General features: G+C 35.3%; 4 protein-coding genes across 6 annotated transcripts; all 4 read left to right on the forward strand.

Moving 5' to 3' along the window:
• Nucleotides 1–77: 77 nt before the first annotated feature.
• Nucleotides 78–3,192, forward strand: LOC110803014 (pentatricopeptide repeat-containing protein At5g18475). Of its 2 annotated transcripts, none has more exons than XM_022008469.2 (2): nucleotides 78–1,982; nucleotides 3,054–3,192. In XM_022008469.2, the coding sequence occupies exon 1, from the start codon at nucleotides 416–418 to the stop codon at nucleotides 1,949–1,951; it is 1,536 nt and encodes a 511-aa protein (XP_021864161.1). In that variant the 5' UTR covers nucleotides 78–415; the 3' UTR covers nucleotides 1,952–1,982; nucleotides 3,054–3,192. The 2 variants fall into 2 exon arrangements, with proteins under 2 accessions (XP_021864161.1, XP_021864162.1); XM_022008470.2 differs by having other exon boundaries at nucleotides 3,049–3,186.
• Nucleotides 2,018–10,231, forward strand: LOC110803015 (E3 ubiquitin-protein ligase APD2-like). 2 transcript variants are annotated; one of them, XM_022008471.2, is made up of 10 exons: nucleotides 2,018–3,300; nucleotides 3,430–3,539; nucleotides 3,836–3,961; nucleotides 4,049–4,145; nucleotides 4,302–4,376; nucleotides 4,502–4,584; nucleotides 4,877–5,023; nucleotides 5,307–5,382; nucleotides 5,488–5,848; nucleotides 9,944–10,231. In XM_022008471.2, exons 1-10 carry the CDS (start codon nucleotides 2,997–2,999, stop codon nucleotides 10,017–10,019), a joined length of 1,455 nt encoding a protein of 484 aa, XP_021864163.1. In that variant the 5' UTR covers nucleotides 2,018–2,996; the 3' UTR covers nucleotides 10,020–10,231. The 2 variants fall into 2 exon arrangements, with proteins under 2 accessions (XP_021864163.1, XP_021864164.1); XM_022008472.2 differs by having other exon boundaries at nucleotides 2,019–3,300; nucleotides 3,433–3,539.
• Nucleotides 10,232–12,286: 2,055 nt separating this feature from the next.
• Nucleotides 12,287–17,104, forward strand: LOC110803042 (uncharacterized). Its single transcript, XM_022008504.2, has 6 exons — nucleotides 12,287–12,632; nucleotides 13,395–13,963; nucleotides 15,101–15,290; nucleotides 15,455–15,519; nucleotides 16,059–16,269; nucleotides 16,374–17,104. Exons 1-6 carry the CDS (start codon nucleotides 12,507–12,509, stop codon nucleotides 16,692–16,694), a joined length of 1,482 nt encoding a protein of 493 aa, XP_021864196.1. The 5' UTR covers nucleotides 12,287–12,506; the 3' UTR covers nucleotides 16,695–17,104.
• Nucleotides 17,105–19,439: 2,335 nt separating this feature from the next.
• Nucleotides 19,440–20,973, forward strand: LOC110803010 (probable pyridoxal 5'-phosphate synthase subunit PDX1). The gene has a single exon (XM_022008463.2). It carries the CDS (start codon nucleotides 19,809–19,811, stop codon nucleotides 20,745–20,747), a length of 939 nt encoding a protein of 312 aa, XP_021864155.1. The 5' UTR covers nucleotides 19,440–19,808; the 3' UTR covers nucleotides 20,748–20,973.
• Nucleotides 20,974–22,106: the final 1,133 nt, after the last annotated feature.

The following is a 22,106-nucleotide window of genomic DNA, read 5'->3' on the forward strand; positions in this document are numbered from 1 at the left end:
CAATGACCATAAGACACGTGCCATAGTTCGGTGTTTGGGCTTATGCTATTGGTTGGAATTCCGTTGGTGAAAAAATGACCCGACCCAACTCCCTTCAACCGACCCGGAAATTGTTAATATGGAGAAAATACGGACTTTATTTTAATTTTCTTACCTTGTTAGTTGTGTTACACTGGAAAATAAAACCCAACAAGATTTTCCACTATGTGCTGCGCGCACTGAACTGGTTATCAATCTCCATATCTTTCTTTTTTATTGAATCTGTAACTTGAGAGAGTTTTCTGGGAAGATTGCCTGTCATTTTTGCAGAAGCAGAAAAAAACAATTGATGAAATTTGATGGGGTTTTAGGAATGCAGATAAGGTGTTTGATCATTTGCCTATGAGAGACATCATACTTTGTTTGAGGGTATAAGATGAGGTTTACATTAACAAAAAGACGCTGTTTCTCTTCTGCATCATCATCATCTTCTTCATTACCATGGATTTCTCCTCTTCACTACCCCAGAGGTGACTCCATAAAGTCAGACCCTCCACCACAACCGGAGCAAGAGTCTAGTAAGAAATCGCGGTATATCTGTCATGAACGTGCAGTAGACTTGATCAAGCGTGAGAATGATCCTCAACGAGCTTTGGAGATATTCAACAAGGTTTCGGAGCAGAGGGGTTTTAATCACAACAATGCTACTTATGCTACTATTCTTAATAAGATTGCTAAGGCTAGGAAGTTTAATGGGGTTGATGCACTTCTTCGTCAAATGAAATATGAACCGGCGTGCAGGTTTAATGAGGGTATTTTTACCAATCTTATGAAGCATTACTCCAAGTGTTGTATGCATGAAAAGGTGGTTGAAATGTTTGATTTGATTCAGCCTTATGTTAGGGACCGGCCTTCACCTAATGCTGTGAGCACTTGTCTTAACCTACTTGTGGAATCGAATCAGATGGATTTGGCACGCAAGTTTTTGTTGAATGCCAAGAAATTTCATAGAATGAAGCCAAACACTTGTATTTATAACATCATGATCAAGTACCATTGTAGACATGGTAACCTTGAGTCGGCCATTGAGGTTGTTGAGGAGATGAAGAAAGATAGAGCTTCGTATCCCAATGTGATCACTTATACAACACTGATGGATGGTCTATGTCGGAGTGGAAGACTTAAGGAAGCATTCGATCAGTTTGAAGAGATGATCTCGAAAGACCAGATTGTTCCTGATGCCTTAACTTACAACATCCTGATCAATGGTTTCTGTCGAGGTGGGAAGGTTGATCAAGCGAAGAAGGTAATAGAGTTCATGAGGAATAATGGATGTGCCCCAAATGTGTTCAATTACTCTGCTCTTATGAACGGGTTTTGCAAAGAAGGAAGAATACAAGAGGCCATGGAAATGGTTGAGGAGATGAAGGCTTTAGGTATAAAGCTTGATACAATTGGCTATACTACTTTGATTAACTTCTTTGGCAGGGAAGGGAGACTTGAGGAAGCTTTGCTTTTGCTTAAGGAAATGCGAGAAGTAGGTTGCAAACCTGATGTTGTGACTTACAAAATTGTCATCGAAGCTCTATCTAGGAATCAGAGGTTCAAGGAAGCTCTTCAAATGCTTGAAATGTTACCTTATGAAGGTGTCTTCTTAGATAAAGCTAGTTACAGGATCACATTGAATGCCCTGTGCAATTTTGGTGAATTAGAAAAGGCTGCCTGGCTATTGAGTTTGATGCTTGGCAGGGGTTTTGTGCCTCATTATGCAACTTCAAATGTATTATTGGTTAGTTTATGTGAGGCTGGACGGGCAGATGATGCTGTTACAGCTTTGTCAGAGCTGTTAAAGGCAGGATTCAAACCAGAGCCAAACTCATGGTTGGTTTTGTTGGAGACAGTTTGCCGAGAGAGAAAGCTCTTGCCCACATTTATTCTGCTTGATCAGCTTGTTGATGATGTGAAAAACTGAACTTATAAATCGCGGGTGTTTTATATCTGAGGTATTTTTTATGGTTTAGCTGGTATGTTGAAAAAGTAGCTCAGTTTATGAACTCAAATTTGCTTTACAGAGTACCAGTTTTTGTCAGAATTGAATGAAATTTGAAAACCATAACTACAATCTGCACACTGTCAACTTCTTGTTTAAAAAACTAGAGATTACATGAATTTCAACTATGTTGAATCTTCCTCATTTCCGAAACTTCATATGAGAGCTAAACTTATTATGATTTTCCACGAGAGGACAAAGATTAATACGGAGTAATCAAAACTATGCTCTATGCCTCATGTGTTCTTAGGTAGTATAGTCAATCGTCGTCAGCTTTAGCCTTCAGCTTGCAAAAACTGTTCCCGCCATCCATATACATCAATCTAGTAATCCATACCCCCTCTGTATTTTAAAAAGAGATACACTTTTTTAAACGGCCGTATTTTAAAAAGAGATACACTTTTCTTTTTTGACATGTTTTGGTCCCCACTTCCAATTATATTAATATTTCTTTTTTTTTTGTGGTCCCTACACTTCCTCACATCATCATTTTACTATAATAAATAATTCACCCACTACCCCACTTTCATCTTATTTTAATAAATTCAACTCACTCTCCTAAAACTATGTGCCGGTCAAAGTGTATCTCTTTTTAAAATACGGAGGGAGTATATTTCAACAATGTCGATCAAATTTTGACAAAAATCTAACACGAGCTTGGTTGCTGTCATGCCTAGTTGAGTTGTGTTGGGTTGAGCTAGTTTTGGCAAAAACTAACATAAGCTTGGTTGTTGTCATTCCTAGCTGCGGATTTTATTACAATGACTGGAGTAGTGTATTACTAAGGTTATTTCTCCAAAATATAGTCAACAGTAGCATTTTTTGTAATAAAAAAAAAAGAAAATTAAAGTGATGTGACTTGTAAAAATCCCAACTAACTGTCAGCAACTACTAGTCCTAGGAATAAGAAGGGTAAGTAGAAACTGAAAACTGTCAATCTTCCCCACTATTATCTGCACCTTAGTAAATGAACCTTATGAATCCTAAACATTTACCTGATTTTTTTCATAAAATGGAAGAACAGGGCCACATTACAACACCATCAGGTCCATCACCAATTACTCATGATAGTTCTCCTTCTTCTTCCTCTCCACCCCCTGCTGCACAGCCTGATGAATCAGAGGAAACTGAGGTACAGCAGCAACCATGGCGTTGGCAGCCGAATTATGTCTTCCATTGTTTCCACATGACTGTAACCAGTTTGGTTTCAGATGATGTTAGAAATGATGCTTGGTCTTGCTTGATTGTGCTTCTCACTTTTTGGTTCTTTGGTCAGTCACTTGATTACTATTTACAGACTACTTATCTATTTCTTTTTATAGTATGCTTTAACAACTGTGAGCTAATAATTTTCACTTCAGGTTTCTCACTTTCTACTTATTGTGTGGAATTCTAACCAGCAGCATCTATGATTCTGATTATTGGGTTTTATGGACCTTTCAACATACAACTCGGGCCAAATAGCTCTTTCTTGATCGAAACCAACCCATTCTTTGTGGATACCATTAAGGTTATTTTCCTTTATACAGAATCTAGAGAGTATGGATTTCTTATTTATATATTGTTACCTATTTCCATGTTACTTAAACCTTTCATTTTACCTCAAGTACTGGTGTTATTTCTTGACACTCTGAGATGGTATGGACACGATTTTATTTTGGACAGAAAAGAAAATCTTCAGAACATAGGTTTGAAACTTGGACTGTATATACACTAACTCTTGTTTGACTCTAGTAACGGATTCTGAGCAACATAGGTGTTAAGTTATTGGAAAGATTTAATTACTGTCTTGTGTCTGACATGTAGGCACAACAAACAGATGATCAGAGAGCTGGGTCAATGCTCTACGGATTCCATGAGTCCCCTTCACTTAATGTTGAAACCACTTGGTCACAAAATCACACATTTTATATTGACCCTGAATTTCACAAGGTAAGTTCCCCACACCTTATTCATCATTTATACGGAGTATTTAGTAATTTTGTTATTATTCCTTATGTGACCTCTCATGTCATGCAGGAGTTGGCATATTACCTGAATGCTGGATCTAGAATTGACGTGTCTTATGATGTAAAATTTCCCGGTTCTGCCTCTTTGTCTCTTGTAATTGCCCAAGGTACGGGTTATCTCTAGTCAACCTATGAGCTCCTAGCATGATGACCCACTAACAAGAAGTTGAAATTGGTTTTAACTCTTAAAGAAGGTTTCTCGTAGTAGCAAGAACCAGTTGATTAAAGGTTTTAGGTGATCTGTTTTACCACTTAAACTGCAGGTAGAGGAAGTCTACTCGAGTGGATAGGTTCTCCTTCCTATCCTAATACAACCATGTCTTGGAACATCATCAACGGTATGGTGAAAACTTAAAAGTATTGATGGAAGCAAATAAACCTTAATTACCTTCCTGTCTTAGATTGATTTTGATTCTGATTCATTTGCATTCATGTGCATCAATAATATTTTACCCTTGTGCAGGGAAAGGTAAAATCGCGCAGGACATAAAAGAGTCCGATACCTACTTCGTGGGAGTTGGTAACTTGAACCTGGAGACAGCAGAGGTGATCATGCTCATGACCATATATTCCATTTCGATTCAAGTGTCTAAACAGAGGGTGTTTTAGTTACAGAAAACTTTATTACATCGGTCAACTGGGTGAAATGGTATATGAACAAATTTGGATTTGCAGCAATATATATGTTGGCTTGCTAGAGTGTTAGACAATATATATTGCCAAATGTATAAGGAGGTTCTTATCATTCTTTCAACACTTATTACTTAGCTGGGAATATCCAATCCTTCAAAAATACGAGTCTGAGTATAATCGAATCTGACAAGTTTTAATCTAACAGGTTTACTTGAACATCACCATAATGTCTATTCTCTATAATACTACCAATGCTTCTTTCAAGTGCTTGTTAAGAAATCGCGTTTGCAGCTTCAAGCTTATCCTTCTGAAGCCTAATGCAGCTGTCTTAACTTCTCCAGGTCCAGCACAGGTAAACTGTATCTAGTCAATTAGCCGAAAATCTATCCCCCCTTTTTTTGGTATAAATAATTTAGTCCCTTTCCCAAAAAAAAAAATTCACATTTAGATTTTGCACAATTTTTCAATGCATTGGTGAGTAGGTGTACAGGTCCTTTTATTGTGTATCTGATGTAGGCTTTTCTTTTGGGAAGGCGGCCCAACATAGAAGCGTGATGCTTCTGCTATCATTGTGCCCCTGAATTAATAAACAAGTTCATGAATGCACTCATTTTCTTTCTTTAAATTGCATCCAGGTTATGACTGATGATGATGATTGGTACGTCCAAGTTTCGTTTGGACCACAATGGGTCACATACTGTGGTGGATCATGTAAGAGTTCAATATCTCATTACCCTTTTAAGTAATCAAATTGGTAACATTGTATATATGCTAGTTTATAAATAGCTAACATGGATTATTAATAATGGAACACAGGTATAGTGGCAGCACTGATTTTAGTACTATTCAGATACCTTTACCCATTTCAGTCAAACACCGGGAATGAAGCTGGAAATCAAGTAGGCGAAAGTGTACCTGACAGACAGCCATTGCTTTCCCCAAAGAACAATGATCATTCTAGTTGGGGCTCATCTTATGACTCAATTCCCAGTGATGAGGATCAGGGTCTTGAAGAAAAGATGATTTCGGAGGACTCCATTGAAGGGGAATTCCCGATAGAAGGAGAAATTCATAGCCATAATACTCGCCGCTTATGTGCTATATGTTTTGATGCACCTAGGGACTGTTTCTTCCTTCCTTGTGGACATTGTGCTGCTTGTTTCAGCTGTGGATCAAGGCAAGTTTTTCTCACACCCTTATGCTTTAGAGTCCGAGGCCTGCCTTGTGATTAACAGTCTGAGTCCTGCCTTGTTCTGTTCAAGTTGTAATACAATTTTTGTAGAATATGTAAATATTCTAGCAAGTAAAAATTAGTTTTAGTCGTGAACTAGTATAACACCCGTGCGATGCACGATTTGAAAATCATAATATCAAATTTGTAGAAAATATATCATACATAGGGGATTTTCTTACACCAATATAATATTGTATTTACTTAGTAGTGACTGTCATGCGGAGATTTTATGTTTATTATCCTTATCTTTCAAAAAAAAATACAGTATTGTATTAATATACATAGTAATTTAATCATTACAATATGATGGCAAAATTAACCAATAAATTAATTAATCAATGAGGTTTCGAATAATATTTTTGTCATTTCCCCCCTAAATGTGTTGTTAAGTACTCCTTCCGTTCCATAATATTTTCCGATTTTTCATTATGTGCGGTCTCCTATGCACTACTTTGACCATACATTATGAAACGGAGGAAGTATAGAAGAAGATTCAATAAAAAAATATAACGTCTTATTTAAACGTTTGACTTTCGGTAAATGGTCATACGTAGCTCCTATAATAAAATGATTCAATTCCGGGTATTAAAAACTAAATATTTTTATATATTTTAAAAAAACATTTGAAAAAATGCTTATAAATTATAGAGTAGGTCAATCGTTACCACCATTGTGGCTTTGACCCATCATTTTTGTGCATGTCTATTTTAAATTTTTATAGGAATTTAATATTTTACTACATTAATAGAAATTAGTAAATTATATGATGAAAGTGGTTCTATTCAATTCATCATCCGCTAGGGGAATAAAATATAAAAGTATTCTTGTCATAACACTCGTTTTTATTTGTACGGGCCGTACTCATCTTTTTTTTCCACCCGAATTACGTACCACCTTAGTATCTTACCCATAAACCTTATAATTTTTTTCAATTTTTATAATAATTTGATATTTTATTACGTTAATTATAAATGAGAAAACTATACATTGGAAGTAAATTTATTATTTTTATCAACGGTGGTCGGAACATAATTAAAATTATTCTTGTCATACACACCCGCTTATGTACTAACAAATCCTAACACACATCTTCATTCTACTCATTTTTAACCCACACGAATAAACACTTTAGTATGTATAACTTACCAATAAACTTGATAAAATGTCTTACCCTCCGGACTTGTACTTGAATATCCGAAACGGAAGTCTTCTTACCCGTAAATAAGCCCTACTCGAATGAACTCACTTTTTTCATTCCTAAATAACAATCGGTTTACTTTATCCAAGCACCAACTTTGACCTTAGTTAGGTCGTATATAAAATACACTCATACGTAGTAAAAACAATATCATATACCAGCTGTTTCGTATTAAGAATTAATTTATAAAATAATACTCAGTAAATCTTTTATATATTTTTCTCTGAATATATTGATATGAACGATCAAAGTTAAATCTTGAAAAGTGACACTACTAAGGACTATGTATATATTCTGCTTTCGAGCATTTTGACATATAATATTTTTAGTATTACACTTGTTATAAAGTCAAGAAGATACTTAATACTTACAATAAAATGTTCAAGGATTTGGGGCAAATTAGTAGGTGTGTGGGACATGTCGCGTGTAACCCCAACCCATATCCTCCGATCCTTACCATGGTACATATAAAATGTATCTTGATTTCACCACCAACTTATTATATATGAAGCACTTTGTTTTAAAAAAAAAATCTATGTTTTGATCTCTATATATTTAATTTCACGTTGAAATTAAGGAATTTTTTTACAATAATATGTTCTCTTTTAAAAAAACAAGTACGGAAAAAAAGTTTATAATACATGTTCTGTATGTTAGTAAAAATACATGACTATTTTCATGGTAAGAACATTTTCTTCCCGTCCAATAAAAAAATAATCACATTTTCTAGCATACAAAACATTTTTCTGATCAGGGTTTTTAATTTTTTTAACCGCAATTATCTTTATTATTGACTTCTTTTCAACTAATATGACCTTAATTATTGAAATAAGTTTCAGGTCCTATAAGTTCAGATAAATTCAGGTAATAAGTTGAAGAGAAAGTTGAAGAGAAATCCCCCTATATGAGTCAACTCTTGAAATAAAGTCAAAATATTCATTTTCCCTTTCATACTTATTGAATAATGTCATTGGATTTTCAAGTTTAAGATATTTAGTAAGCAGGAAAAAACTAAAGAAAAGTTTTTTTTTTCTTAATAGTCGAACTTTTATAACTCTAAACTTTAGGAATAATAACTTTCAATAATCAAAATTACAATGTTTCAAATTCAATAATTATACACTACATTGGGATAAACTACCTAGCTAGAAAGTTCAATTAGTTAGTCTATGATTCTGGTTTTACATATTTTTTCTCTAAATTCTTGCGTTTAAAAAGTTGTTCTACACTCACTCGTCTATCCATAACTATGATTTTTTATTACTCCTATCAGCGTGGCAACTTGTTATAAAGCAAGAAGTTTGAATATTCAATGAATGAGTAATGTATTGTCGTTTTAAAGTCGAGAATATGATCATGCATATACTTAATGATTTTCTTTGACCAAAGTATAACAATTATCAATTATGAGTTGTGTTGTTATATTCTTGGGCTTTGTTATGTTTGACTTATTTTAACTTATTTTAGGCAAAATAAGTTCAGATAAGTTCATATTAGTTCACTTCAGATAAAATAAGTCGAATAGAACGGAGCCTTGGTTGTATATTTTGTAATAAAGTCAAATATATTATTTTATTTTAATTATTTATATTAAAAGAGTCGTAAATCATAGAGCGAAATTTATATTAAGAAATAACTTTAACAAAGTACTCCTTAAGTTTTTATTTTCCTCTAAATATATTGATATGAACGATCAAAGTTAAATCTCGAAAACAGACACTTATTAAGGACTACGTATATAATATACTTTTGAGTATTTTGACATATATTTTTTAAAATATTAATTACACGTGTTATAAAAATTCAAAAAATACTTAATATGTACAATAAAATATTCAAGAATTTGGGGAAGGTTAGTAGGTGTGTGATTATACTAAAATATTCAACGAATTGAGGAAGTATCCTATAAATAAAATATACTAAGACAATGACGAAGTTATTAAGGATCCAAAGGGGCATGGGCCTTTGTTAACTTTTAAAAAATAGTATACCAAATAGGCCTAGTCTAATATGTTATTCATTTTTTTATATAAATTAGTATACCAAACAGGCTCAATTTAATCTGTTAATTATTCCCCACTTTCCTAAATATTGACTCATTACAATTTTAATCTCACATAAAATGTATTTGGTCCCACCACTTTTATTTATTCTCAACTTCATAGTACAACCAATTCATCACAAAAACATTTTTGGTGCATGCATGGGGCAAAAAATTACGAAGGGATCGAGTACTCCTATATAACTACTACTATTATGTACGAAATATGTCTTTGATTCCTTAGATTCTAATATAATAATGTATATTTAATTTTATTCACCTATATACTATATAGACGTATTTAATTTATAGAAGTTAGTAAATTATTATTTATTTTTTTGGTTGGAGAAGTTAGTAAATTATAAATACAAACCTGTTACCTAAATTGGTATATGGTACTTTCCTTATTGTTTGGGTTGGAGAAGTATTCGATACTTTTTTTTTAATTCTTGTTTCTTTTCAATTGTTTCCTTTGAATATAAAATCTATGACCTATATAGGTTAATATGGAAAGTTTGGTTACAGTAACTTTTTTTTGCTAATAAATATGCACTTTGTATATTTAGTAATAAAATCCTAGATACTATTTTTTTTTATTATTTACTTATATTAAAAAGAGAGGCCAATCAATGAGTGACAAATGTCATCACCACATTGATTTCCTCTCTTTTAGTATATTATATAGATGTGACTATTTTAGCAAGTAAAAATTCAGGTAAAGAGAACAAAGCCTAAGAACATTCGATTTCTTTCCCCTGATATTTGTTGTATGTTTAACCTATGGAGATTGACTTTGCAGGATCGCTGAAGAGGCGGGTATTTGCCCCATATGCCGTAGGAAGATGAAGAAAGTAAGGAAAATATTTTCAGTGTAAGAAAAGAGTTTAGTTTGGTGTGAACTTTATGTTCTTCAGCCTCCATAGAAGGCTATTGTGATAGAATTGAACTCTTTGGCTTGTATTAACATGTAGAAGGGAATGTTGGAAGGTTAGTAGGCATTTCATGGTGCCTGACCTAAAGTTTTGTTCAACTGGCAATCCATGCTATCTATATATGACAACATAGTCCTCTATTTTCTGTTCTCTTAGCAGTTAACCACGAGTTATTCCTATCCATATCTACTTCCTCTTCTTTTTTCTTACCGAAGTCAAATTATCATGAATTCGGCATTGAAAATGTACTCAGTACTCCTCTCCATTCCTAAATAAGTTTTATTTTTTATGGTAACTACTAAATTTTAGTAAGATAAAATTGTTATTCAATCTCTAACATTTCCCTTAGGTACATATTTAACGAAGAATTTCAAAAGAAATACGACATTTCTTAAACAATTGAACCATCCTATCGTACTCACATACGAAGTATTGTCATTGATGATACAGTTACTTTGAAAACAAGAAGTACGAGCCATGAACAATGTCCATGTGATTGATCTGTATTGTATGGTGTAATCTTTCCAAAACAAGGACCATTATTATTATTTGTTAAGCACCAATAATGTTTGGCATCAGGCCATATCAATTATCATGATACCATTAAGACATTAACAATCACGGGCCATAAATAAGGGAACCCATGCGTCCTTGTAGACATCCAGTAGTAGTACTAATGTCCACTCCATGTCTACATTTTACAATACTCACTAGCTTGCGAAATGGGCGGGGTCAAGATTCGAACACTGGAGTTCATTACTCCCTCCGTATCTTATTAGGAGTCACATGTTGACCATCACACATATTAAGGAATGATAGTTGAATCTAATAAAAATAATAAAGCAAGGGGGTAATAAACAAATAGAAAAAAGCTGATGGGAAAAGTGTTTTAATTAAAGTAGAGAGAAAGTTTATTGTAGTGGTTGTCCCTAGGAAATTAGATATATTAAATAATTAGAATGTGAGGTCGAAAAGTTAGTAAAGTGGAAGTGTAACTCCTAATAAAATACGATCGAAAATGGTAAGTGTGACTCGTAAAAAAATACAGAGGGAGTACAACGCTTTAATAATATACTCCGTATAACGTTGTAAAGTTCTCGTGCTTAACCATCAAACTAGTGTGTGGCCCGGGCTTTGCCCCGATTTCTTACTTTTATTCGGGTTTATTTATTTTTTAAATATGTGCACATATAGATGGAGTCTTCGTCGACATCAAATGACATCGAATTACGGTGGTAACACAAGATTAGTGGCCGATCAACAACTTTTCCAAATATGAAACCCCACATTCGAAAATCAAAACAAAGTTGGATACTTTTCTTTAAAATTAGTTGATCGATTTATTACACCGTTTTATGTTTTTGAGGCTTAAGCTAGAAAAGTAATAACGGAACATTTATAAATTAAGTAATCATTATTTTTTTTCCTTTTTTTTCATTCACTTTTATTTAATGTATTATTTTACGTCAAAAGAATATATATGTTTATGTAGAAAGATGTAACATAAGTTGTGGTTGGCTAAGATGGTAGGCAATGTAACTTTTAGCAAAGAGGTCTAGTGTTTGATCCTTGTTACATGTTTTTTGTTGTAATGACATGTCATGATGCTAATTAGTGGTGACGTAGCGTAATGAGGATAGGTATACGTGACACGTATACATTCTTAAAAACGTCTTTTAATATATTAGTATAGATTTCTTTTGGGCCCCAAAATTTTGTGGCCCTGTGTTATAGGTCCGATTTGACCACCACCAAAGTCAAGTTACTTATACCCACATGAGTTAGATTTTATTGAAATTTACATGACAAATGTACTTCTGTTAAATTGTCTTAAATTGCCAAATGAACTAACAATAGAAAAGGAGTATTACTATTTGACAATAAAAATGTAACTTATGTGGATTTTTTTTAATTTTAATTTATTAATTTCAGTTAATTGGTTAAAAGGTAAACGGTAAACCACATTTTCAATATGGCCAAAGATGGCCTTAAAATACGTTCAATCATGTTCCAGTTTAGTGACCATTCTGAGCTCAATGAAAGTGAACCGACTCGTGGTGTTCAGTCTAATGACTACCGTTGGCGGGAAGGAAACGACTGAACACGTGGGGGGCCAACAAGCAATAACTGCCAACCTAGGCAACCAATAAAACAAAAAAAGGTGGGCCCAAATCCATTAAATTTCATGCTAAAACACAAAACCTTTTCCCTCATCATAGTATAGGGCGTGATGTCGTTAACGCTCTGTTTGGACAAATACCGAATTTTAGCGACAACAAATTTGAACCAAAAGTCAGAGAGAATTGCGAGAGATATGATGTGTTTGAGTGGCAACCAATGCAATTGCGCTGTTGTTCTTCTTCTTCTTCCTCTTCATCCTCTTCTGTTACATCTTTCTAAGCTCTCTCATTTTCTTCTGCACCCAAAAATATGGCAATGGGGTTGCGTCCTAAGCTCAATCATGGCAATTCTTCACTCCCTCGTTCTCCTCCTTATCTCTTCTCTTCTGTTTGTCTCTTGGCTTTCCTCTCTCTCGCTGCCCTTCTCGTCCTCAAGGTGTTTTCTCTCTCTCCTGTATCACGCAATTTTTTCAATATTGATTATTTCATTCAGGCATTTCATCGAACACCTTGTGAACAATATTTTTCAACCGTTTTTTTCGTACAATTGGGGATCGTTTGAGTATTGGGATTCATGATTTATCTTTGAATCGTATTTATGATATGACTATGTGGGTTTCTTATTTTGGGATCATTAGTTGCCAGATTTGATATTGGGATTAGTAATGATTTTCTGGTATGGAGTTATGATCCCTGTTTCCTGGGGTTATTTTGACGTAGTTTTCTGGATTCCTGTTCTGTTTTAAAAGATGGTGCATTTTGAAATTTCCATCTCTTATTATATTGAGTATATGTACATGTTTCTAGAATCATGTGAAATAAATGATAATATATACAAGTAGTATTGTTTTCTTTTCTTTTCATGGAAAGAAGTGTTATTTTACACTAAGTATAGTATATTTTAGTTGTTGGTGTTGTTTGAATGTTTGGGGCATGTGCGAATGGACTTTCGGATTTGTTTTCTTGTCCACTGATTTCATGAGGTCTGCTTGATGTAGCAGATGTTACATGGAAAATGTTGCCACCCTAGATTCCTAGAATCCGATATAATGAAAGAGCCGAAAATGAATTGAGTTATTGGTGAATTTGATTGTCATGCTAAAACCGTGACTGTCCTAGAACATTAAGATTGATGCATTATACTTCGTATAATTTGCATTGTCTATTGTCTAATGAGAAGAAACATTTGGATGGACAGGTTGATGATGTTGCATATCAAACAAAAACAGTTGCTGGACACAACTTAAAGCCAACACCATGGCATTTGTTTGAGCCAAAAGTCTTTGATGAAGGAACAAGCTATTCCAGAGCTACTAAGATTGTACAATGCCAATATTTCCAATGCCGCTCTAATGCCATCCCTAATTTCCCACAACTTGACCTGTCTAAACTGTCATCATGTCCAGAATTTTTCAGATATATACACAAAGACTTGGAGCCATGGTCAAAAAGCAAAATAAGTTTATCCCATGTGATGGAAGCAAAGGAGTATGCAGCTTTTCGAGTTGTTATTGTTGGAGGTCGATTATTTGTGGACTTCTATTATGCTTGTGTACAAAGTCGTGTGATGTTTACTATATGGGGGTTGTTACAGCTTCTTAAACGGTATCCTGGCCTGGTCCCTGATGTTGATTTGATGTTTGACTGCATGGACAAGCCTGCAATTAATAGAACGGAGCATAGTTCAAGGCCATTGCCAATTTTTCGGTACTGCACTACTAGTGAGCATTTCGACATCCCATTTCCTGATTGGTCGTTCTGGGGATGGTAAGTTTCTTACAATAATTCTTGTTTACTTGGTAGTTCAATCAATTTTCGATGACTTCAGTTGCTGCAAATTAGTTTGATGTTGTGTTGTTGAGACATTTAGTAACATAACTGTGGCTTTGTATGTCAGTCAACCTGCCTGAAACATATTGCTTCATTATTGGTGAACATTCATTTTAATACTTGTTGGATTCTGGAACAGTTCCATGCCCCCACTATGGAAAACACTCATTTCTTCTTCTTTCCTAGAGATGCCTTCCGGTATATGATTTCACCTACCGTCTGTTCTCTAAAATCAAAGTAGGTTAAAGGCCCCAGGATGGAAACTTCTGGATGTAAGATTCATATAGATGTGTTGAAAGTGTTTGGTAGATATTGTTTGGATATCTGATCTTCTCAAGTAATTCTAGCAGATCCCTGCAAGCCTTGACTCTTGACTAATACGATTGAGTAACTACTAGTTTTTTGTAGTATTTATGGGATAGTTATCTGGTTAATGATTTGGAATTGATTTATTGGATCACAACTGAGAGCCTAGCAGATAACTTTTATCACAACCGCTGGTCTTAAGAAATCTAGGAGCAGTCGATTTTTGTTCATCTTCCACTGGACCATGACGGGGAAGGTATTCATATGAGCTTTCTTCAATTAGGCTTATGAACTGAACAAGAATCATACTGGACCAAACTCTTCCCAGATGAAGTCAGCCCAGATCCCTCCCTTGGGAGAGGTGTGGGGGAGAAAGGATAACTGTAATTTACTGGTTTCAAACCACCAAAAAACCTTGATTATCATATGAGCTTTATGAAAGAGAAATATAGTCCAGGTTTCATGAGCTTATGTTATGAAATTTTATATTTTCAACACTCTATTATTTGGTGGTTATGTTTGATATTATTGTAAATTGCAAACATGGAAATAAAAGTGTTGTACAAATGCTGGACTACAATTAAAGACCTTCACTACACTTGTTGACTTGCTTCTGGAAGTATTGTTTATTTGACTGACAGCATATCTGAGTAGAATTTTGCTTGTAGGATGGTATGATTTTTTATAATCCTCTTTGTAAACAAGATAGGGCTATACTATCTTCTTGTGTGTATCAAACTAACTTTGTAGCTGCATATGACTTGTCAGGCCGGAGGTGAACTTAGGACCCTGGGATGCAGAGTTTAGAGAAATAAAAAGAGGTTCCCGTTCTAGAAGCTGGCCAAAGAAATGGCCTTACGCCTACTGGAAAGGAAACCCGGATGTTGGCTCTCAAATTCGCACAGACTTAATACAGTGTAACGATACCAAGCAATGGAGAGCACAAATCCTTCGTCAGGTGGGAAGACCTACGTAATACATATGCCTCTGCCTCCCTTTCCGTAAACAAAAATGATACGGAGTACTGTTTAATGTTAATACCCTTATCAGTGCTGTTACCTTAGTGACCTATCAAAACCTGAATTTAATTTATTTGTTGATCCTTCTCATTGAAAAATACAGGATTGGGGAGAAGAAGCAAGAGCTGGGTACAAGAAATCAAAACTATCTAATCAGTGTGATCACAGGCAAGCTACTCTTTATGTAAAAAAACCGTCTTCAAAATCATTCCGCACTCAAAAATTATACTGATCTATTTGTGTGAGTATATGATATAAAGGGAAGGATTTTATGTTTGAACAGATCTCAACTCTCAAAGCATTACTTTCATGCTTTAAGTAGCTTGTAACATCAAAGTATTTCATATTATCACCTAGACTGCCTTCTCTTTGTTGTTGACACAAAATTTAGGTGAATACTTTGCTGTTAGAATTTACTGGACTTCCTCAGCCTTTTGAAACTCATTGCACCAAATTACTTGTAGCATACACTGGCTTTGTTCTTTTCACCTTACAAAAATAAGTTTCAGAAAACATTAAGGGGGAATGTAAATTCAGAGAAACAGATAATAAGTTCAACTTACAACTAAAATAAGTTAAGGAAAAAGTAGTTCAATTAAGGGCTACTTGGTGAAAAGAACAAAGCTATTCATAAGTTGTTTCTTGTTAAGGTATTGGGTAGCATGACACGAGTAATTTACTAGCTTTATGCACGTCAAATGTTTCAGGTATAAAATTTATGCTGAAGGGTTTGCCTGGTCTGTAAGTCTCAAGTACATACTATCATGTGGGTCTCTTACACTGCTTATAGCTCCTCAGTATGAAGATTTCTTTACCCGTGGCCTTCTACCAAACATAAACTACTGGCATGTACCCCGTACTGATCTTTGCCCAAACATAAAGCATGCTGTTGACTGGGGTAATTCACACCCTGCCGAGGTAGTTTGACCCTTTCTCTCTTATATTCTCATGTTTTTTGGCACAATCAATGCGCTGCCAAATATGGCTATAATTAGTAATGTCCGAAGTTTTGTTGAAAACAGGCTGCAGCTATGGGGAAAGCTGGTCAAGATTACATGGATACTTTGAACATGGACCGTGTATATGATTACATGTTTCATCTCATTATGGAGTATTCAAAGTTACAAGATTTTAAGCCAATCCCACCACCATCAGCCCAGGAAGTGTGTATTGAATCTTTGCTTTGCTTTGCTGAACCAAAACAGAGGCAATTCTTAGAGCAGTCAGCTACATCTCTCGCGTCTATGCCCCCATGTGTCCTCCCTAATGCTGACGGGAGGATACTGAGTAGGTGGAAAAGGCTAAAGGACGGAATGATGAAGAAAAACATCAAACAAACGTAATAGACCGAGCACCATCGTTTCAGCCATCGTCTAAGTTACAAGGTAGCTATTGTTAATGAGGTATCATTAAAGAAAGAAGGCTACACATAGCACATATTGATATGTTCTCTTTCACACCCCCCACCCCCTCTTCCTGTTTGATGGTGGGTGTTTATGTTACACAAGTATATAGCTCTTTGTTGGAGAGCAATTAGGAAACACTCCCAGGGACTTTTTAGTCCAATCTTGAGGCGAATTCTTTGATATTTTGGGTAGATATACAGAGTAATTCATGTAAGGGTAGTTTGGATATTCACAACAAAATAAGAAGGGTAGTTTTGTAATAAAAAACGTGAAGTTGGACTTTTTAACGCCTTATGGATCGATCAACCAAGAGTTTTTCGTGATTGGAAAAACTACTCGTAGCATAAGCAATTGCCCGTGGTTTTGGGTTGGTATTCTAGTAAACTATACATTCTCTACTAAATACTCGTCCTAATTGAATTATCTTTAACTTGGTGGCTTGTATTCGCATGATTAACTTAAGTGAGCAAGGGTTTTTCGATTGTCCTCCAACCAAAATGGCGGTACGGGAAATGAATTTGGAGATAAGGTCATCCATGTTTCCAGGGAGAAACTTTTGTGTAAGATCGTCTAACGGTTAGACCATTTTTTTTGTACTAACTAAACGAGTGTAAAATATAACTAAAAATAATAAAATCATAACTAATTGAATAACAAAATAGTTAAGGTATAACGATACATAGTTAAATTTATGAGTCGAATAGTTATTACTCCCTTTGTCCCAGAATACTTGCACCGGTTCGAGTCGACACGCTTGTCAATGCACAACTTTGACCACCAATATCTTTAACTACATATTATAAAAACTTATGAAATATTAAAATTTTGAAAATACATGATAAGATGAAGCCAACAATATATTTTATGCTAACTTTTGTTTTCATATACTAGAAATAAAATAGGGTCAAAGTGAATTATGTGAATAGTGCAAAAAGTCAACTGGTGCGTGTATTCAGGGACGGAGGCAGTATTTTTAACAAACTATTATTAACTAAAACTCATAAAATCTTAACTAATTGATCTCATTGCTTAACTAATCAGTTTCATTGTTTACTAATTGGTTCAGTGCTTAACTAATTGGTTCGGTTGCATAACTAATTGATTTCATTGCTAAATTAATTGAATTTCAGACTTAACTAATTGATTTCAGTGGTTAACTAATTAGTTAAAGTGCATAACTAATTGATTCCATTGCATAAAAGTGGTTTAACCGTTAGACCGTCTTTCCTAAAAGTTTGTACACAAAATATCAGGCGTAAGAGTTGTAACTCTGGTAGTTGTCGCATCATTATCAACCAATAAAAGAAGTTATCTCCTTTTCATAGTTTCTCACTTATACTAGAAATATGTTGTCTAAATTGTAGCAAGTGAAAATGAAAATTTTGAAGTGGTTTGTAGGCGGCCAAGTAGCTCCATTGTTGCAACAAAACAACTTGGTAGTTTTCAACAATAGTTTTGTGGTGTTAATAAAAGAGTATATGAGTACCTTTTAAAAGGGAGGACGAGTCAAATTATGATTCTCATATCCATTTTTTTCTGTCTCTTTTTGGCCACTTTCACTTCTCATTAAAGTTATTGGCTTGCCTTAATTAATTAGAAATTAAAAAAGGTAAGTTGTATTGGACAATTTAGTCCACAAACGTATCTGCAATGATTAAAATGACTGCACTGGGATTTTTGAGGAAAGCAATGACGTAGATGGTGAGGATATTTATTCTCCGTATAATCATGTAAGCTACGGAGTACAACTAGTTGTATACTGTATTTGTATGGTGATACCTTATTTTGTACGGAGTACTTAATATGTTAAAAATCAAATGCTACTTGTATTAACTAATCAATTACAAATAGTTAAATGATTAACTAATCAACAGGCCCGATCCTGATATTTATGGGCACAGGGCGAAAAATAATATAGGGCCCCTAGTATACTAAACCATATACTCTGTATTTGACATTAGGCCGGGTTGTGCTAATTAAATTCATTAATTAAGTTTAACAATATTAAAAATGACCCTAATTCAACTAAATAAAGCTAAAATATTAATATGCAAATAGAAACAATACACTTATGTGAGATACTTTTGTTTATTTCTTAAATGAAACTAAAAGTATAATCCCGTACGTATGTATCTAAAAAATGAGCCAAAAATATATTTTTTTTGGAGCGAACCTTGGAGAATAAGATGAATTTAGGCCTTAAAAACAACTTGTTTCACTAACTAGACATCATATAATCCTTGTTATTCCGAGGGTGGGATTTTAGGCCCATATCCTCTCAACTCTCAAGTACTGTCAGTATCATCAACTTGCCGGTCACAGCACCGATGATTACCATACACTATTATTTGCAGTTTTTATTGCATATACAAATTTAAAGTCTTGGGCTAAAAAATAGGGCCTAATCAAATATCAATACAAATATCACTAATAAGCAAAAGTGCAACCCAAATTTGAAATAGAAGATTCCGATTACCAACGAACTAAGTTTTAGTTAATTGGTGAAGATTGTACCTACTGATTTACCTTATAATTAAGTTTAATTTTCAATTTTTCAGCAATCGTAAAGAAATTATCCAATTAATCCAGGACGGATGACTCATAATGTCATACAGGAGTTCGGCCTTAATTGGACTCTTCTACGTTAAAATAAACCTACGTGACTAACTGCTGAATCGCTGATGAGTGATGAGTGATGACCAAGGATCACATGAAAAATCAAGCATAGAGTGATAGATCATACTATCATAGAACCATGAAATCCACAACTTCACACGGATACCTTTCTTTTTTCTTTTTCTTTTTCTTTTTCTTTTTTTGCCTAATTTTAAAATCAATAAAAATACTGGTTTAAACAAAATCAGAGACCACTGGAAAGTGGAAACAAATCGACAAAGATAGCCACCCTCTCTTCTCATTTCCTTGCCTCTCCCCAAAAATCCCATCCATAAATTCCCCTTCTCTGCTCCACTCTCTCTCCTCCATCTCCACCTTTCTCTAGGGTTCATCTTCTTCCTCCTTCCTCCACCGCTCTTTCTCTCTCCACAAAAAATGTCAGGAAGCGGCGTTGTCACCGTCTATGGAAACGGCGCAATTACCGAGACCTCCACCAACAAGAAATCCCCATTCTCCGTCAAAGTCGGCCTCGCTCAAATGCTCCGTGGTGGCGTCATCATGGACGTCGTCAACGCTGAACAGGCCCGTATCGCCGAGGAAGCCGGTGCATGTGCCGTCATGGCTCTTGAACGTGTCCCCGCCGACATCCGTGCCCAAGGCGGTGTGGCCCGTATGTCCGACCCGCAACTCATTAAGGAAATCAAGCGGGCTGTCACCATCCCCGTCATGGCCAAGGCCCGTATTGGCCATTTCGTGGAGGCGCAAATTCTGGAAGCCATCGGTGTCGACTATGTCGATGAATCCGAGGTTTTAACCCTAGCCGATGACGAAAACCATATCAACAAGCACAATTTCCAGATCCCCTTCGTTTGCGGCTGCCGTAACCTCGGAGAAGCCCTCCGCCGTATCCGCGAAGGCGCGGCGATGATCCGAACCAAAGGAGAAGCCGGTACAGGGAACATCATCGAGGCTGTCCGTCACGTGAGGTCCGTGATGGGAGATATCCGGGTGCTTCGCAACATGGATGATGATGAGGTGTTTACATTTGCTAAGAAGATATCTGCACCCTATGATCTTGTGATGCAGACAAAGCAGCTTGGAAGGCTCCCCGTGGTTCATTTCGCAGCGGGTGGCGTTGCGACCCCGGCCGATGCGGCGCTGATGATGCAGCTTGGGTGTGACGGAGTGTTTGTGGGTTCTGGTGTGTTTAAGAGTGGTGATCCTGCAAGGCGGGCGAGGGCTATTGTTCAGGCCGTGACACATTACAGTGACCCAGGAATGTTGGCGGATGTGAGTTGTGGGTTGGGAGAGGCGATGGTTGGAATTAATTTGAATGATGAGAAGGTTGAGAGGTATGCTGCTCGTTCTGAGTGAATGTTATAGTATTTGATAATAATAGAAATTGGGATTTTCCAGAGGGGTTTATGTTTCTTAAGCTTTTAGTGATGATTAGGTTTATGTTGTTTTTGGGTTTGGAATTCATATAGTTTTTTCAAAAGAAAAGAAAAATATATAAAAAAAAACGTAGTGAAGAATCATAAAACATATGATGATGTAATTCAGCATTTTCTAATGAAATGAATTGGGTTTTCTGCTTCAATTCTTTATTTATTTTGTTGTTTATTGATTTCTTTATGAATATTGTATTGGAGTTAATTTATTTAACTTTGATGTCTTTATGGTTGGTAGCTCCTCAGTTTGGTATTTTGAAGTGTTGGAATTGAAAATTGATGTTTTTTTTCTTCTGATTCTATACTCTGTTTGTCCTGTCATGCGTGGAATGTTTCTGTTGTTCTTGTGTAGGAAAAATTGAAATCCAGTCGTGTTGATTGTTTAAATTTGGGATATCGGTTGCTATACTTTGTCATGATTGGAATGTTTATGTTCATTTTAGAAGAGTTGAATTCAGTTTGTTGATTGGTTTAAAATCTGGATATCCAATACAGTTGTTTCTGTTTCCGGATGGGATAGTTCTAGGATTGTTCTTGAATTTGAGTCGCTAGATTATGTGGCTAACCTTTGATGTATATTATCAGAAGAATTGTTTAATGAGTGATGAATATGGTGTATGTTGTCATTTCAACAATTTGCTTGCATGTATGTGGTGATTGGTGTTTTGCTATGCCATCCACAATTTTGGATTATTTTCGCACAAATTAGCAGATTAAAATCTTGTTTGTATGTGATGAGTCGTTGTTCATTTTTTGTCTTTTCATCAAGTTGTGTGCATTGCATGAAAACTCCTTGGATGAAGATGACTACTTGACTAGTGAGTAGTGAGTAGTGAGTAATAGTATGGTAGAAGTTACCGAACTAGAAACTTGATGTTAATTAGTGTATAGTCCTGCCTGAGGATCGGGTGATGCCGTGTTGGTTCCGGCTGTCAGTTTTGCTTTCATACCATTTCATACTGCTTGGTGCTCTAGAGTCATCATATTAGAAGTGGTTGAAGTCTGAAGGTGATATTATCCTCGATTAGTCTGCATCGGCCGTAGGATTTCTCCTCTCTTTGATGATCAATGATAATTGCATCGTGTTATACTAGTTCCATGTCCAAATTAATACGAAAAGATTGTATATATAATACATTTACTATCTCTTACTAGTTCAAATTACTCTGATCACCTAATGTCTCATGTGATTTCCATGTTCACGGTTGTTGTTAAGGTCTACTTTTGCATGTTGGCTTAAGCTGAGTGAGTGGTGTGTCTATGTGAGTGGATCAGGTCCATA

This window comes from Spinacia oleracea, chromosome 1 (assembly GCF_020520425.1).
Source record: "Spinacia oleracea cultivar Varoflay chromosome 1, BTI_SOV_V1, whole genome shotgun sequence".
NCBI lineage: Eukaryota > Viridiplantae > Streptophyta > Magnoliopsida > Caryophyllales > Amaranthaceae > Spinacia > Spinacia oleracea.